The sequence below is a fragment of the Mangifera indica genome, chromosome 10, assembly GCF_011075055.1.
Source record: "Mangifera indica cultivar Alphonso chromosome 10, CATAS_Mindica_2.1, whole genome shotgun sequence".
NCBI classification, from domain to species: Eukaryota; Viridiplantae; Streptophyta; class Magnoliopsida; order Sapindales; family Anacardiaceae; genus Mangifera; species Mangifera indica.
Window position 1 is genome coordinate 6,196,510 of NC_058146.1, and position 19,082 is coordinate 6,215,591.

A 19,082-nucleotide genomic window follows, 5' to 3' on the forward strand; every position below is an offset into this window, starting at 1 on the left:
AGCTCATATCAATTTCATTGGTCAACATAATATTATTTAATATATTTTATAAAGTTATTAATTATTTATTAATATACGAGAAATCCAAGGAACTAATATAGGAAATCCAAACATATTTATTAATGTTACGGACTATAAAAAATAAATAAATTATTACCCGGAAACCAAACTTATTAATTATTTCTTATTAATGTTACAAAAAAAATTAAAAGATTAATATAATAAATCCAAATTTATTAATTATTTATTATTAATATTATAAAAAAACAGAAATATTAATATAAAAATCCCAGAAGATATTAACAAAAAAATATAAAATATATATAATTAAATGGTTGATATGTCAAAAGCCAACGAAAAACTCCATTAAAAATCCGACACAATATGATCAAAAAACTATTGAACCGTGCTATCGGTCTTCAAATCCTATCGGATAAACACAACCCATTGACATCTCTAATAATGTTACATCTTTCAATGCCTCCAATATTGGCCTATTGTGCTCTTTAAACAGTCCCAACCATTGTTATTGATTTTGTATCTCTATAAAAACTAAAATAATATTAAATAAAAATAAACTGTAAAATAATTTCATTTTTCTAATATTGAAATGTCAAAAGTGTCCTTAATTTACTTCAATAAATTCTAATTTCATCATTTAGATTCCAAGAGATTGTACCAAACAAAACGGCATTATCTAATTTTTTTTATGATCTTCTTCCTCTATATATTTATTTCTAATTTTTTTTATAACAACTAACTAATAATTTTATTTATTATTTTCTAATTTTTAAAATTCTAAAAAGTTAAAACCATTAAATTCAAACTAAAAACCAAGAAAGCCGAACAGCCCACGCAACCACCGGCATTATCGTAATTTCATTTGTCCACTCCACACCCTACCTTCTTCACGCTTCTCTCACTCGTACCTCACGCTGTAAGTTCATTGTACCTTTGGAAGTGACCGGAAAATTAAATTTTATATTAATTAATAATAAATGGCATCGGCATTTGAGTTTTTACGGCATCTGTTATAATACAATATATACGAGGAATTTTATTTATTTTTTATTTACGTTTAAACCTCAAAAAAAAAAAAACTAACCGCTTTATTAGCCTTTGATCCTCCACGTCTCTGAAACTCTTTATTTAAAATTCTTTTCTCTACAATCAAAAATACCCAATTCCACCGAACCCTAAGTATCAGAATCTCAAATCCAAGAATCCGACCCGATTTCAAAAATATGTGTAGTGTCAAGCCTCCGCCGTGTCAGACCGTGATCCGTTCGGTATTCGCCGAGAATTTGGAGGCTGAACTCAAGATTATTGGATCGTTAGTCGATAGTTATCCCATTATCTCGATGGATACGGAGTTTCCGGGCGTTGTTGTCCGATCGGAAAAAGATTTCCGGTTCCAAGATCCGACTGAAAACTATATCAGCTTGAAAGCTAATGTCGATATGTTGAAGCTGATCCAAATCGGGCTCACCCTATCTGACGATAAGGGGAATCTGCCGGATCTCGGGTCGGGTTCGAAGTGTTACATATGGGAATTTAATTTCAAGGACTTCAATATCAGGTGCGACGCACATGCGCACGACTCGGTCGAGCTGTTAAAACGCCAAGGGATTGATTTTGAGAAAAATCTTGAACTCGGGATCGACTCGGTGCAATTCGCTGAATTGTTGATGTCATCGGGTTTGGTGTTAAACGATGCCGTTACGTGGGTTACATTCCACAGCGCGTATGATTTTGGGTACTTGGTCAAATGTTTGACGCAGCGAGTTCTGCCTGACAACTTAAAAGAATTCTTGAATGTCGTGAGTGTTTTCTTCAGGGGAAGCGTATATGATGTGAAGCATTTGATGAGATTTTGTTCGAATTTGCACGGCGGGTTGGATCGGGTTGGGAAGGCATTGAATTTGGAGCGGTTAACTGGGAAGAGCCATCAAGCCGGGTCAGATAGCCTGTTTACGCTGCACGCGTTTTCGAAGATTAGAGAGATGTATTTTGGAGGAGATGATGATGGACTTGAAAAGTATGCAAATGTTTTGTATGGTTTAGAAGTTTATGAATGAATGAATTGAATAATGATATGATATGATCAAAGTTGTTCCCTGTACACAATTGGGTGATTTCAATATTAAAAAAAAATTAGTTCAGTTTAATTCTTTTAGTTGCATATGGTATGTTCTCTGCTCAAAATTCTGACATAATTAATTGTTTTTAAAGATTCATATACATCTCAAATAAGTGGTAATAAGATTGTAGGGTGTAGTGATTTGAACTGGAATTCTACTTTATTTGGAAAGGAGGAAATGGGATCATCATGTTTTTGGCAATTTGGAGATTAGTGGATTAAGAAAGTTCTATTTTTTTTTATGTTCTGCACATAGAGTTGGAGGCCTTAGGTATTTTGGTGTGATCAAATTATAAATATGGAATTATAAAGCACACGGAAAGAATGTGATATCCTCTTTTGGTGCATTTTTTGTGAAAGATAGAAGGTGAGCTCAAGCTTAATTTATAGGTATGAAGTGAACTGGATCCTTTTTGCTTGATTTCATGATCTGGATTGGTTTGCATGTCTTAGAAATTGGTTGCCAGGTTGTGGTTGTGGATGAAGGGTGTTTGTTGTATTGCATAATCAGAATGCATAATTTTTCTTCTTCAAGCTTTGTGGCCGATCAAAAGAGAAATTTTCTGATCACTACTGTTGATAATGTTGTTAGTGTTTCTTAATTTTAGAACTTGGGAGGTGAAAACTTAGTTAGTGCTTTTCTAGATTGTTTAAGAGGCTAGAGGAATCTATAATGGATTTTGTTGATAAAAGAAGAGTGGACCAAATCTTGGTATTTCTTATTCTTGAATTAGAAGTTGGTATATAACAAAACAAATCAGGTGAGGTGGTAAAACTGCAGTTTGTATAGGATAAACTAATACAACTTTGATCTGACTGAAAAATTTAGTAATTGATGTAGTACAATGTGCACAGCAAAGTTATCTTGGTATAGATTTCATGATTTCTGTGGATCAGAAGGGTAAATCTGTTGAGCAAAGCAGTTTTCTGTCAGATTTTATGAGATGAAGTGATTCATTGTTGACACCATACACAATAGTTTGGTTTTAACCAGTATGTTTATCCTCTCTCTGATTTGCAAGCAATATCCTTTTAAGCCAATTGCTGAAGTGTTTCTTCAGACAAAGAGTTGATATTACCATAATCTTGCCATGATATTTACAAATGGGAAAATGAAACTCATAACATGTGAAATGTTTTCCAGAGCAACATTCTTCTAAAACCTGACTTTTGCATCATTATAATACATTAGTTCACATATTAAGAAACAATACTTGTCATTCTTAAACATTATCAGTTGTGTGAACTATGTGGAAAGCACACCAGTAGTAGATCTTGATATTAGTTATATAAAAAAGCATTTCATCAATGATATTACTTCTTTGAAGAAACATCTGAATTGTTGCACAATCCTGATAAATTATAGTGAATTAGCCCTTTCCAAGGTTGAAAGTTGGTTTTTAGTTCAGATTCCTTAGCCTGTGTGAACTAGTGTCTTTCCATAAAATTGCTGATACCTCTTCAATATATCACTTATTTTTTTAGCACCTCTGACATGTCATTTAAATTGCATACCTCAATACTGTGTAATAAAGTGATGAAACTGACTTTGAAACCGCTATAATGCATATTTCATTGTATTAAAGATTTTCCTTACTAAGTTTGATGAAATCTATTTATCATTTAGGTTGCATGTCATTTAAATTTCATACCTCAATACTATGTGATAAAGTGAAAAAAAAAAAGATGTTTAAAAATTGTAATTTATATTTCATTGTATTCAAGATTTTCCTTTCTATATTTGTTGAAACGTATGAATTATTTAAGTTGCAGTCATCTTACATTTGTAAATGACAAATTCTATAGGGTTGATTTGTAGTTGGCAAGAAGACTGGAATTTATTTTATTTTAGTTCCAGAAGGGATTAAAATGGGAATTGATTGTTTCAACTGAAAATTTTGAAAGAGAATTTTTTTTTTTTTAACTGTTTGGTGACATAGTAGGTTGGTGATTCTTATTACAAGGATATGGCCAATAGTGAAGGCTATAGTGATGGTGGTTGTGGTGACAATGGCTGGATGTGGCAGTAACGCCAAGGAGAATTGCAGTGGAGTGGTAGTGACAGTGTTGGGCAACATGGTAATAGGAAATGAAATCAAAGTTCTGCATTTTCCTCAGATTTTTTTTTAATGGTTTTCAGTGTTTGGTGAAATTTTGGAAATAAAAGAATGGAAAATAATTTTTGAGTGGATGAAAAATTCAAGCTTAGATTTTATAAAATAAAGTAAGGTTTGAAAATAAGGAATTTATTTCAAAAATATGTTACAAACCTAAAAAATAATCAAACTTCAACAGCCATTGTGTTACCAACTGGTAACCATTGAATGGTGTGATCAAGATATTGATGAATATTATTGGTAACCAACATTAACTGTAATATTTTATTTTAATTGTCTGTCATTGAAATTGTGGCATAATCTGTTTAGGGCTTCTAATTTTTCTTGAATGGTTCTGATGTCTTCTATCTGATTCTTTGTGGAGAACTTGTGTGCATTAGAAGTGAGGCAGTAGGATGTGGAATTCTGTGATGGCAGTTTAATAGGGGAGTCTATGATACCCACTGCTCTCTCATTGTGCTTTCTTGGGCCTGCCAGTGACCATTGTTTTCTGAGTTACAAATACTGTGAATTCTTCATTGTGATATTTCTGATATATGTATTATACTGATGTTAATTAAGTGGACTTGGATGCCATTAATAGTACTAATAGTTAATAGGTAAAAGGACATTGTGATCTTTCTTAGTTCCTCTAGTTTTGTGACGAAAACTTCTAGCCATCACAGCAATTTCTTTCCAGTTCATATTGGATTGCAGTGTACAGGTTTGCAGTTCTGAGATCTTTTTTCTTGTCCAAGTGGTGAATTCTTTCATAAACACAATCTAAGACTCGTGTGGAAGAATGAGCTTGATTTCTGTTTCTGCATCACATATTTATGAAGAGTACATTGCTTGGGAAAGAAAATTATTGATATTGATTGTTCAAATTTATTTATTTAGAGAAACTTTTCATTCTTCAATGGAAATTTTGTTATGAGAATTCATAATTCTGCTCTCTATAACATCCTTCTCTTGGTTTGTGTAAAGGCTGGATTATCATATGCTGTTGTTGTCATAATCCTTATTATTGTAGAGCTCTTAATAAAGTTTATGCTGTATTATTCATTGGTAAAAGTTTTGACTGGATTCATTGGGTGTTGTACATTTGGAAAAACATGTAAATCAAGTTTTTCACTCTGCTATTTTTGGTTAGTAGCTTGTTGATTCTTTTATGTGTTATCTTTTTGTTTGTCAATTATAATATTGTTTCATTTTGATTCAGAATCCTTATATTTTTGTAGTTAGTCCAACTACAGACCCATCATTTAAAGTGATTAAGCTTAGCTTTGTGATTGAATATAGAATTCCATGGAATCGGGGATTTAAGATACCGAATTAATCTGCATTTACATTCTTTAGACCTGACTCATCTGAAGCATCATTTGTAATGAAGGTAGAGGGAGGCAGATAGCAATTACAAGTTTTTTAGTGCTGCTATAGTGTGTGTCTAATGGCTATGGCATATCAAGTGAAAAAATCTTATGTGCACACCACTTCTTTTGGTGGAAGCTTCTTTCATAATATTTGAGTTTTGAACTTCAAAGCTTAGACTGACGTGATGTCTTACATAGATTTTGTTGGAAGATTAAAACTCTTGCTTGGAAGAAGTATAGATCTTTTTATCTCTGTGAAATTTACAAACAAATCTTTGAACGACTGTTCCACCCTCCTCATTCAACACTTTAACATAATTTTGTGACTTAAACAATACATATGTAATACCATTTGATCAAAATACTCTTAAACATACTTATGGGTATTACAATTTGGATGCAAAAGTTGTTGTATAGGCAGATCGAATGCCACTATATTTATCTATCTGCTATCCATCTCTTTGACTGTGTGAGTTCCACTCTAGGGGCTTACCATGAAGTTTCTAGCATGGGAACAGTGATCAAACCACTGTTTGGAAGCTGATTTTTTATTGCAAGCACTTTGTGTTGTAAGAGTAGAAGCTTGTGGATCTGAATTCGTTACACAGATGCTCAACTTAACTCGTTCTTCTCTACGGACTTCAACAAGTCATGCCAATTTTGGGCTCTATTGTTTTGATAAGCCAGGACATAAAAATCAAATTCTCGGTCATCCATTGATTGCATCCACCAACGGTAGGATTGGGTTGAAGAGTAGTACTATTCAGATAACCCCTTTTGCCTTTCCGGTGAATAAGCAGAAGAATATATTGGAACAACTAAGGAAAGTTGGTTCGATTGAGAGAGTGTTGAGTGATTTGAAGAAAATGTGTATCAAACTCTAGGTGACAAGGCAGTAGAGGAATTAGGGGTAGGAATCGGGCCTACTAAATAGGTTTGACCTGTTCAAGCCCAAACCGAAAAAAAGTTTTAGGCCCAAGCTTCAGGCTTTGCCTATTCGGGTCTGGGGTCTTTTTTTAAGCCCGGTTTGTTAATATTTTTCACACTTGGGCCAACCTCATCAACTTTGAAAAACTTTACAAATAAACCCTCACAATCCTTTACAAATTGAAAACTTGACAAATACACTCTTGTCTACAATGAATTCCCAAGTAAATGAGAGAGTGTAGATTGTTAAGTGCCATGAATTGAAAATGCAGGCCAAGCCCGGTGCATTTGAGATAGTGGATGGGAGCTGAAAAGGAAGTTTAGATGTGGAGAGGATGAAGAAGGCAGCTTTAGTAGCTATAAGATGTGCAGTCGTAGAGAGAGAGATGCCCCACGGAGGCCAACCATTGCACAAGTAATAGCACAAGTCAAAGAAGCCTACAACATGCAGCTCTCACTTTTTGCAGCTTGTAGACATGCTACCTGATATTTATATACGTATATCTCCATAATTTTTTGCCATGGATCTTCTATAGAAACAGAGATTCTTTTTTTTCATTATGAGTGTTGTTATGTATGATGGTGATAGAAGGTAAATTATTATTATTTTAAATGTCAGGCCAAGTCTATGAATCAATGAAAATTTATATGCATGGAATTAACTCAAATAGATTTTCAAGCTTAACCGAGCCTAGGGCTTGAATTAAGGTTTTTCAAACCCAATCCCGTCGTGTTTATTGAATATAAATTTTGTTTGAATTTGTTCCACACCTAATTTTATTCAACTCAATTAATGCCCACCAAATGGTTTTCTAGCAATTTCTAAGAACAAAAATGTTTACTAGTAGGTTTCCGATAAGATTTTTTATTGAAGATTATAAACCGACACTCTTTGAGAGTAGATTATCAATTTATGAGATTTATATGTTTTTCGATAAATTTCTAGAAAAATTGTCAAGCTTATAGGGTATTTATGCCTTCTTTAATGATGTTTGTATTTTTTTTTTTTTTTTTTTTTGTGGTATTTATGTCTTTTCTGGTAACTCATATGATCATTCGGCAACAGAAAATAGTTCTGATGTTGGGATTAAGGCTCCAATATCATAAAGCAAAAACTAAGGAATTGATAAAATCTTAAGAGGTCAATATATATATATATCATATATATATATATATATATATATATATATATATATATATATATATATACAAAGTTTACAAACCCAAAATTAGGCTATGTAGAGATAAAGTAGGAAAGAAATAATCAAATAAATACAAAATATACCATTGCTAATTTGAAATTCTGGTTTCCAACATCATCCTTTACAGAGGTAGGCATGATCATATGATATGAATATTGTAATTTTTACTAACAATATAAAGTCTTATTTTCTGATGACGTCTGGTGGTTGATATCCTCAGTTTGATCTTTATTCTAACTTGTTAAGTTATAATAGTCAAATTGCATATTGTATTATATATCAAAATTCTAATTTTTCGTGTATCGGTAATATATATTGTATCGTAAGTTATATCTACTATATTGTATTAATACGATACACTTTAGGATATATATCATTTTCTACTTGTATCGTATTATATTGTAAGATACTAATAACTATGGTTGGGGTCACCTAAGCTTGATGTTTTATAAACTTGTATGACTTGGATTCTTTCCTTAGCAATCTTCCAGTGGAAAGAGGAGCTAAGCAGACTGGCTTCTGTCTAAATGGGGTGGAAATTGGAAAGGGTTTTTCTAGCTTGCTTAACTGACCCCTTGTTTATTTGGGGAAAAAAACTGCTGAATCCTAGCATGAATAGTGAATGATTTGCCTTGTCTTCTTTCTTTTGTCACCATATTACCCAAAGTTTATGCTTTCATAACTTGACTATTCCCTGATTAAATAGATTCAGGAAGAGAAGTTACGATAAAAAAAAGGAAAGATCAACAGTCAAAAGCTTCACCTTCATAGGTAGCATGTCTCTAGGTCCTAAAATTGAAGTCATTTAGATTTGATCTTTTGCAAATGTCATTTTCATCTAAATATATATTGACAAATATAAATTCTCATTGAAAGAAAAAAGAGCAGGTGGTCCTGAAATCACCTTGTATCAGGTTCAAGTGTGGTTCACCAGTCTGATTTTGAGTAGCACACATGGGTTTGTGGGGTTGGTTGGACCATTAACTTCATCAAAACAGTTGGGGTGGTCCCTTTTGTCAAAATAGTATTGTTCTCTAAATTTGAAACCAGAGCATTTTATTGGTTTGATAATGGTAAAAAAACAGGCTTTTTTACTATTTTAGTTAGAGCTTTACATTTCTTGTAAATATGTTAAGTTAGGTTTGGCCCCAAGGATAGCTTAAATGGTAAAGAGAAGATTCCGAGTATAAGTATACAGATAATGCGTCATTATGTGGTAATGAATATTCACTCGAAGAAGGTTTATTTTTCCAGTTGCATTTACTGTCTGGATTCATCTAAATCAAACAGAAAATCTTACAATACTGTATTTTCATTGCTACTTTCCGAATAATGGCTAAGCGTCTCCTAAATTGGACCGTATTAAAGCATGTTTCAGAAGATGGCCGGAGGGAACCATTTTATAGGTATAATTCATCTCTCAGCTTCCACTGCTATTGGAGTTCTCAGAAACTACACAAGACATAGACCACTACCTGCAACTAAATTTGCAGAAAGCTGCTGGGTATTGTCCCATGGCCATTTGTTCATTTCCTCCACATGTCTGTGTTAATTGTGGTGCAGGTGGTCACCCCTCATCCCATGTGGATAACACAACTGTCACTGTTTTTATCTGATAATGGAGTTTCTGCAATTTCTACTCAAGGTATGTTAACCGCCTTCCTGATTTTACTTTAAGTTCTTGTCAGATGAATTCTAATTTGTAAAATACTACGAAACTTTGATTAAAAAATGTAGGATTTATATTCGATTCCGTAAATAAGTTGAACCACAACTGAGAATGAGATGGTCTCTTTCATTGTGGTGCAACAAATGTGAATTACGTTAGGAGAAATTTTATAATAAAAGGGCAAAATGATTCCTTCATCTTATCTTTTTTTTTTTCACTTATTTTCCCTATCACATTTCTCCTCTTTCACTGATTAGTTAACTCTAATCTTAATTCCCTTAAGACTCATAATCCTTTTGGCTTATTTTAAATGTTTTGCAGTGTCCACCATAAACACTTTTGCCGTCTCAATCAGGGTTCTAAATGTTGTAAACATTTTTTGATGATCTTAGTTTGTGTCATCTCAATCATCGCCAACAAAAAAAGCTTTGGGTGAACTAAAAGGGTCCCTTATGAAAGACTAGAGTTTGAATAATATGAGTTCTCTCTCTTATATGAAAAATCTTGGATCGACTAGTTTGAACCCAAATAGTGATAGACTACAACAAAGTCAAACTCTGACTTATCTAACGTAATGGTTTTGGATTCAATTACTATACTTTGGAGGGTTTATCTATCTAGCAAAGTTGAACAGGATTAACTCGGTCACAAAAAATAAAAAAAAGAGCTTTGGATTCTCATGCAAAGTTCCTCCGCCTACAACATGGTTCACGATATGCACTTCAACCAAATCGTTGCAAATGGCAAGAGTAATCTCTATATAGTCATGATCATTAGTAGTAGGAGCACTGCTATAAGCTAATCGATTTGAACAATTTATATATTTACTCTACAGAAAGATTGAACCTCGCACTATTCTTGGATGCCCTTTTGCTTTTTAGAAAGCATTTATTTAGTGGGTTCAAAAAGAGTTTTGGGGCAAATTATATTACACTCAAAGGCCCAACATTTTTTCATCAACACTTGCAAAAAAAAATGACATTTTAGGGAAAAACAATGCTTTTGTGGAAACCTTATAAAATAGGTGCTTTTTGACGAGCAATTAAACCAAGCTCAATTCAACCAATCAACCACTAAATTATTCACCTCAAACAAAATTTTTTCATGTTTGTTATAAGTTAAAGGAATGACAAGAGCATTGGTCAATTCACTTCATATACGATGTTATAATATACAACACGGTTATTGTATTATTCAATATACTAGAAGTGTCATAACTAGGAAGACATAAAATCACAATGTATCTGGGTTTTTAACAAAAAATTTTTAATCCGTAATTGTCATTGTATTTGTTGTGATGAAAAAATAGAGATGTGCAAAAGTGTGTGTTGGTAAATGAATTTGAGATATAGAGGGATTGTGAAGTTGATGCGGTTGGGAAGAAAGGAGGGAGGCTTTATGGGCTTTCGGTGAGTGGGGATTGACTATGGCTCCACTGCCACGTATAAATTGCAATGGTGGGGAAGAGAAGATTGTTGGATTGTGGCTCACCACTGCAAAACAAATGGCGGAAGAGGGAACATGGGTTGACGTTGATGTTATTGTTGAAGAGAATCACATTTATATTCCATCTTAAAATTTTAACTTTGATCAACTTTTATTTAAGTCATTGCACTAATTTAAATGCAAAATATGGTTAAGATAAATTTTGTAAATATAATAAATAATAAAGATAGATAATTTCTTTTATTTTTTTTTCTTAAACCCTATCTTTATAGGTATTTAGATAAGTCTTTAAGAAGAGAATAGGTTTTTATCTTTGTTGTTTTTTGGTGTAGACCTTCTAAGTTTTTACTTGTTTGGTTGTTCTTCCTTACTTAGGGTAGGACAAGCTTCGATTGTTTTAAATTCTCTGTGTTAGATTTTTCCTTTTTCTTTTAATATACACATTTACTACAAAAAAAAAAAAAAAGTAGTTCACTCTTAAGATTTGGTGTCAAGTTTCTGGGCATCTGGCCCATTTCACTTATTTTGGATCTGATTTTGATTTAATGAGTTCTATTAATTTTTCTGTACTCAACACGAGGCAAGAGTTGAGGGAAAGGCCTATCAAGAAAATTAATGCAAGAATTTAGACCTATGGGTCCTCTCAGACAGTAGTCTCAGTCTGAATTAATTTTTTTTTATGTTTGATTCTCTTTATATATATAAATAATAATATATCATCATATAATTAAATAATTTTAAATTAAAATTAAAGTAACATTCAATCATACTATAACATATCATTATTTATACACATAATACTATTTAATCTTAATATCATAGAACAAATAAATTTCGTTAATCTATAACTTTTTTTGAAACCCTGAAAGATAATTTGAATGGTTATAGTTTAGAATTTCAAATAGAACGATTAAGATTAAGTGTCGACAGTATCATATCAAGATTAGACCCTGATTTTATCTACTTATTCAATTCAAGTAGGGTGCCTCGACATTTAAAAAAAAAGAAAACCTTTTTGAAGCCATACAAGAAACTTCAGATTTTGTTGAGATTCTGGATTGAACCATATGCAATCGTTGACTCGTAATTAAAAAATATGGTGCTAGTAACATTATTGGACTAATAACCAACCACCCATTTACATTGCCACTCTCAAGAATTAAAGCAATCAAGCCTCCTATATTTCAGTGTTAGTTTCCCCAAACTAGATGATTTTTATTCAAGTCCTGGAAAATAAAAATTTTCAATCAAGAAGTTGTAGCAAAATTGTGGACAGGTTTGGTGGGTTTGTAGGGTTGACCTGCTGAAACCATGCCAGCAGAAAGTGAAGAAGAAGAAAGTTTTGACTCTTTGTCACATTAAGTGAATAAGTTTTAATGTTTGTTGTACCCATAACAAACCACCAAATTCATACGAGGATTATGGATCTTTCAAGTTTAGAATTCGGTTTAAAGTAATATTATTTGTATCTATTTTTTGGTATATAATTTAAATATATAGATGATATGTCATTATATGATTGGATATTACTTTATCTCAAATTTGAAATTATTTAATCATATGATGATACATTATATGTATATTCAAATTATGTATAAAAAATATATACGTATAATTTTATTGTTTGGCTTAACTTATTATCAACTTTTGATTGAATATTTGAAGGGTTGAAATTAAATGTAGTATTTACATTTGCATATCAAATGCATTTGAACTACCTTCAAGATTAGAAAATAAAATGTTCAAGTTTTTTTCTTTTTCTTTTTTTTTTTACTGTGCAGTGAATTTTACAAAGCTCTCTTGGATGATATGTTGGGCATTACATGTCACTCCTAATTAAATCTTCTGCTCAGTCATACCGACTAAATTTGCCTGACAGACAATGGACCAGCCCCATTACATCAAATAATATTATATGGTCCCCTTTGCATATAATTTTAATTAATCTAATAATATTACAAGCTTATACTCTAAATTTAGTCTTACCCGCAAGACTTGATTCTTTTATATGAGTTAGTGAAATTTTTGTTAGAAAATTTCCCACACTGGGGAAAACATTGATATTATTTTAATGTAACAAAACCTAAGTAAATTTATAATCCAGTTAATTAAAATTTATGGGCATATTATGATTAATTTCGTTTAAGGTCTCATGCACTTAATAGATAAAGTTTGGATTATGATAATTATCCTATCATCATTAATAATAAAAAATTACATAATTTTTTATTATTTATCAATTAAATCATATTATTATTATTAATAAAATATCATCTTAATTTTTTATTATTTATTAATCAAACAAAACAAAATAGTGTTAGTGGTAATCAGTCTTTAACATCAGACAAACAACACCAAATTGTTTGCAAGTAAGATTCCTTATAGCTTGGAGGAGTCAGGCAGACAGCCATGCCATGGCCACTAGTCTTACATTTAAAGATAGATTTTGAATTCAGAGATGTCTCATCTTCTTGGAATTTTGGGAGAAACAGAACAAATTATCGAAGTCAGATTTCTGAAACTCAAATTCCATCAACAATTTTTAAAATTTTTATTTATTAATGAAAGTCTCAATCTATCTGCTCTTCTCTTCTCTGGATATTATTTTATTTTATTTGTTTAGGAGTTGCATTGCACGTGAGCTTTCATCTTCCATATGTTTGTTTTATATTGTTTAAAAATTGTGTTTTCAAATTATTTCAATTTTATTTTTTTTATCAATGAATTTTTTAATTATTTTTTTTTATCACTAAATGCTTTATGAGTCTGCTGGATACGTGGGCTAATTTTTTTTTCCTTTCTAATTACAAAAAGCTGAAATGTGCTTTTGATGTTATGTTTATAGAACACAAGTTTTGTAAGAAAAGTACAAGTTTCATTGTGTTTTAAACATATAAATTGAAAAAAGAAAAACTTTTTTCTTCTCCTACTAATATCATACACATTTTGATTATTTTTTGCGACACTTTTAAACAAATCTTATATCGATAAAATATATAAAAGATATTAAATTTATTTGTATATTTCACATCATTTGAGAATAAAAAGATTAAATTAGTTAAATAGTCTGTAAATTTTTTAAATTATCAAAACGTATTTTGAATTATAAAACTCATAAGTAAAATTATAATAGACTGTCTGTATATTTAAAATAGATAATATTTTGATAATAAGACAAATTATTGAATCAAGAATATTATACTTTTCTTTTTAAAAGAAAATATAAAATATGATTCTAAATATAACCAATATTTGAGGGTATTTTAGAATGTAAATTTCCAAAACGAATGGTACAAGTATAAGATATAGTATGTGTATATGGAACCTTCTACTTGAATCTTCATAAAGAAACATCTGTCCACCAGATTAAACAGTTTAGTGGAGAAATTTTCTAGAATACCACAGAGATATCATCATTTTTCTCAATTCAACATGATAAATTAAAGAAAAAGGAAAAATTGCTATTGCCTAAAATAAAATTTAAAAAGAGTAATATTGCAATCTTCCATTAAAATTCTTGTATACTCTTACTCTCAAAAGGGATAATTTAGACGATGAAAAAAGAAAATGGTTATAATATCAATTATTATAAAATTTATTTATATAATAAAATAATTATGATGTCAGTCATTATAAAATGCAGGTTAAAATAATATTTCAAACAAAGCTATGCTAGAAAAACTCTGAAAGAAGAAACAGAAGTAGCATCCACAGTATTGAATGAGCACCGCTAAACTACATTAAATTTCCAATCCCAAAATTTATTACTCTTATAAGAATAAATTGGAAGACCCCACCAACTAACCTAGCAAGCCCTCCTTCTTCTCTTCTTCTTCTCGTTGTTATTATTTCCCAACTTCCCTGCTTTCTCTCTCAGCTCCTCTTTCATCTCCCAAATTAATGCTTCATAAATAAAAGCATTTGCCCTCCAAAACCTTATTTCAAAACATTTCATTTCCAGTCTTCTTTCAAATACAATACAATCAAACCGCACATGGGCAAGAAAATGAAGCTTCCTAATTTTCTCTCCAAAAATAATGGCAGCACAACATTGGCACGATCATCGTCTTGGCCTTGGCCTTCTTGTCATCAAACAAGAACTCTCTCTTTTAGAACCAGTAATATTGTAGAAAATAACACTAATACTACCGAAATGTTGAAGACCATCAATTCAGCCTGCAAGTTTGAGTTGCTTGAAGGTGATTCTTCATTGTTAACCACCACTTCTGACTTCGATTCCTACGTGGAGAGTGTCATCCAAAAGCTGAAATCAGAGAGGGAGAGACTGTTTTTTGAGCCGGGTGAGACGAGTTCTATCCTGGAAGAAGCGAAGACAGGTGGGTTTCCTTTTAAAAAGAGTGTAATTTTGTCAATGGAGTCTCGAGATCCTTACATTGACTTCAGAAAAACCATGGAGGAAATGGTGGAAGCTCATGGGTTGAAAGAGTGGGAAGATTTTGAAGAGCTTTTGAGCTGGTATTTAAGAGTCAATGGAAAGAGCAACCATGGATATATAGTAAGAGCTTTTGTCGATTTGCTTCTTGCTCTCGCTTTTGCTTCTTCTTCTTCTTCTTCGTCTTCAACAACAACAACTTCATCCTCAAGTAAAATCAATACAGCTACAAGTATTTGTTCTTCCTTCTCATTAGCTTCAGCTTGTTCTTGTTCTCGTTCTCCTTCTTCTCCCTTGTCATTTAACTTTTCTTCAGAAGAATCTTCTTCAACTCCATGTACCGTTTCTTTATTAGAAGCCGATGAGGAAGAGGAGGAGATTCATAGTTATAATTCTCCTACTAATCCTTGTTTATCTTCATTATTAAAAGCGGAGGATGAGATTAAACAAAAAGATGATGCTTCTTGATCATCTTAATCAATTTTAATATTAATTACTTTGTATTTATTCACTCTTTAATTTTGTCTATGTTTTTGAGGAATGATGGTTATTTTTACTTTCAATTATGAATTATTTCTCAAGTACACTCTCCCACGTGTGGAGGGGTTACACGCATAACACATGTAAAAAAATGTTGGGATTATTTTCCTCAATAGTAATATTGCACATACAAATAAATTGTACAACATTTTTTGTACAACCAAAAATGGTGATATATGTTCAAATAATTTTGAAATAAAAGAAAAAATAAATAATTACATTATTCAGTCACACTTTGTCACTTGGGTTATACACAAAAGATTATATAATTTTTTTTTATATATAGTTTTATTTATCTTAAAAGGCCTATCTTCAAACAAACGTTCAATCACAAACAACCAAGTTAGCTACATTTGTTTTTAAAAGATAGTTTAAATGACATAAAATAAGGGTTTTACGTATGAAAAAATTTAAATCTATTCGAACGATATTTTAAAATAAAACTTTTAAGTTATCTAATCTAGTGTTTATAAGATCATTTATTGAATTCAAGATTTCACATGTTATTTATATGATTAATAAATATTTTATATATTATATAAAAAATTATATACATGGTAGACAACTTGTTGCAAAATTAAGGGAAACAAACCAATGGGTCACGGAAATTTTTATATTTGTGGGATTTTTTTCTTCTTCAAGAAAAGTGAAATAACTATAATTAATTGCATATATAAAGACAAAAATAAACAATGCACAAAAAATACATATATATATAATTTTATGGAAAATGAGGTTGCTTCAACGGCATTCTGTTATTAATGCCTCTGTTCCCAAAAACAATCTCATGCAACAAAACTACGAAAGTGCACGTGTAGGCACTGTGATGGGTTGGAGAAATAGTTGATCTGAGCTAAAGAGATCAGGGCCGTTGAATTTGAAAATGAGTCATTTTCAGGTGATAGGAACAAATCCAGCACAGAGGTTTTGGCTTGGAGGTAAACTCCTATCCCTTGCAGGTGGAAACATTATCGTTGTAGCCCCAGAAATTGAGAAAAATATGATTTTGAGTCGATAAGTTAATGTCTCCGTGTGACCACTTTTCCAATCTGTACATGGAATATTTTCATTGGTTTAAGAGTCGCATAACAACAATAGTGTAATGTAAACAATTCCATGCATTTCATGACCTTTTAACAAACAAACCAGCCTGCAAAATCCAGCTTTGTAATGGGTTTGCAAGAAAGAAAGGAAGGGGTGGGGTTAGCCAGGGGTCTAGGCAACACCTTATCATCACAATACCGACAAGAATTTTAAATTAATTTTTTTTTATAATAAAAAATCTCACTTAAATTGGATCGTTTTTCAAAATTGAATTAATCATATAAAAAAATAAAATTTTAAATCTAATAACTAGTTTTACAATTATTGTATTAGATAATTTAAAATTTTAATAGACCCTAATGGAAACAATTTTATACATTTCATGACCTTTTAACAGACAAACCAGCCTGCAAAATCCGGCTTTGTAATGGGTTTGCAAGAAAGAATGAAAGGGGTGGGGTTACCTTGGGGCTAGGCAACACCTTGTCAACTCAATACCCACAAGAATTTTGTTTTTCTTTTATATCAGAAAAACCTCACTCAAACACGAATTATTCATTCGAGACTGAATTAACTACACCAAAAATATAAAACTCTAACTATTATATTGGATAATTTAAGAGTTTGATTTTGATCTGATTTTTATAAATTCTGAGTTAAAATCCTTATAAAATTATTCAAAGATTTCACACTTAATCATTCAAGTTATCCTCCGGGGGCAAAATTTTGAATCTTTGTCTCATAATTTCACTATCAAATGAAACTACAAAATAAACGAAAAAGGGTACCATATTCTTACCGGGTCAGTAGATTGTCACTGCCAGAAATAAATTGAGTGGCGAATACGCATGTTGGGACCTTGAAGATGTTAAAATAGATGTTTGACTTTTCTTTTTTTTTTTCACTACGTATGATAGTGAAGGACTTCAAATTTGCTGCACATGCATTGCCTTAAATGACTAATTTTTTGAAGTTGGGCTGTTAGTTGATGTGATATCACACTATAAATAAACATATATTATTTTAATTTTTTTTTTTAATTTATAATTTAGTTTAAAGTATTTTCGATATTATCATCATAGGAAAAATCATCCAAAATATGCCTGAGGTGGTGGTAACATTACAAATTACAACGAGATTATTAATCTTTAGGTCTATTTCCCTTGATCTTTAAGAAACTTGGGTAATTCAGTCACTAATTATATGTCAAACATAATTTGACCATCAACACTAACAATAATAAGGATGACAATGCTCCTAAAGTTAGTTTCATAATATTAAAATTTTTACTTACTTAATATAGTAATTATGATTAGATCAATTAATAACTTTAAAATTTTATCTGTTCAGTATAATTGAATCGTCTCCCCGTTAAATATAAGTGGTTTCACTTTAAATAAATAATATATTTATAGAATTTTAAAAACCCAATTATATTTTTAATCAAAATTTGATGTACTTGTCAAACTTGCCCTGTGATACCCCTAGGCGAATCTCACATCGACAAAGCACGGAAGAGATGTTGGGTCTGTGTGTGCTCTGTCTATAGATCCCACATTGGTTAGTGGTGGGAGAATTGGATTGGTTAAATAGTCTGTGAGCTCCTTAACTGTTAAGACGCGTTTTGGGTTGCAAAGCCCAGAAGTAAACCCATGATGAACTGTGTGTCCAAAGTGGATAATATTTTAACAGTGGGCCGGGTTATTAGACCTGGGGTGTTACATGCCCTCTTCTCAAAGTAGCAACTATCCTTTGCACTTTTTATTTTGTTACTCTTGGCACCACCCGCTTAAACTTTATCTTTATAGGAATTTTGATAGTAACTCAAAAAGAGTAACCTTCTTGCCTTTGTTTCTTGTTATTCTGCCTTTTAAGAGAGCGAATTTCGGCTGTGATGGGGTGTATTTTATGAACCCACATGGTCTTCTCTTCTTAAGATATTTTGCTTTAAAAAAAGAAACCTCTAGGGTTCTGCCCTAGTTAGGTAGGCAATTTGACAACTTGGAAGCTCCTTAATCTTAAATTTTATAATTAATTAATCAGATTAGTTTGCATCGTACAAATAAATTTTAATAATCAAAGTAATTAATTGTCAAAGCTCCATGTTCGAGATTCATTAATTTGGATGCCTCGGCTTCAATATATGAGCTAAGATTCTTGTTCGAGCGGCGAAGCTTCTAAACCTTGTGCTGTGTGGCTGAGTCAGGCTTAATAGTATAATAATCAGATATAATCTAATTAACTTTTTTAAT

At 31.5% G+C, this 19,082-nt stretch overlaps 2 protein-coding genes across 2 annotated transcripts; both read left to right on the forward strand.

The window, feature by feature from the left end:
- Positions 1 to 1,095: 1,095 nt before the first annotated feature.
- On the forward strand, positions 1,096 to 2,168 carry LOC123226945 (probable CCR4-associated factor 1 homolog 9). The gene has a single exon (XM_044651528.1). It carries the CDS (start codon positions 1,245 to 1,247, stop codon positions 2,076 to 2,078), a length of 834 nt encoding a protein of 277 aa, XP_044507463.1. The 5' UTR covers positions 1,096 to 1,244; the 3' UTR covers positions 2,079 to 2,168.
- A 12,387-nt stretch (positions 2,169 to 14,555) lies between these two features.
- On the forward strand, positions 14,556 to 15,757 carry LOC123228213 (transcription repressor OFP15-like). The gene has a single exon (XM_044653524.1). The coding sequence runs from the start codon at positions 14,848 to 14,850 to the stop codon at positions 15,712 to 15,714; it is 867 nt and encodes a 288-aa protein (XP_044509459.1). The 5' UTR covers positions 14,556 to 14,847; the 3' UTR covers positions 15,715 to 15,757.
- The last annotated feature ends 3,325 nt before the right edge of the window (positions 15,758 to 19,082 follow it).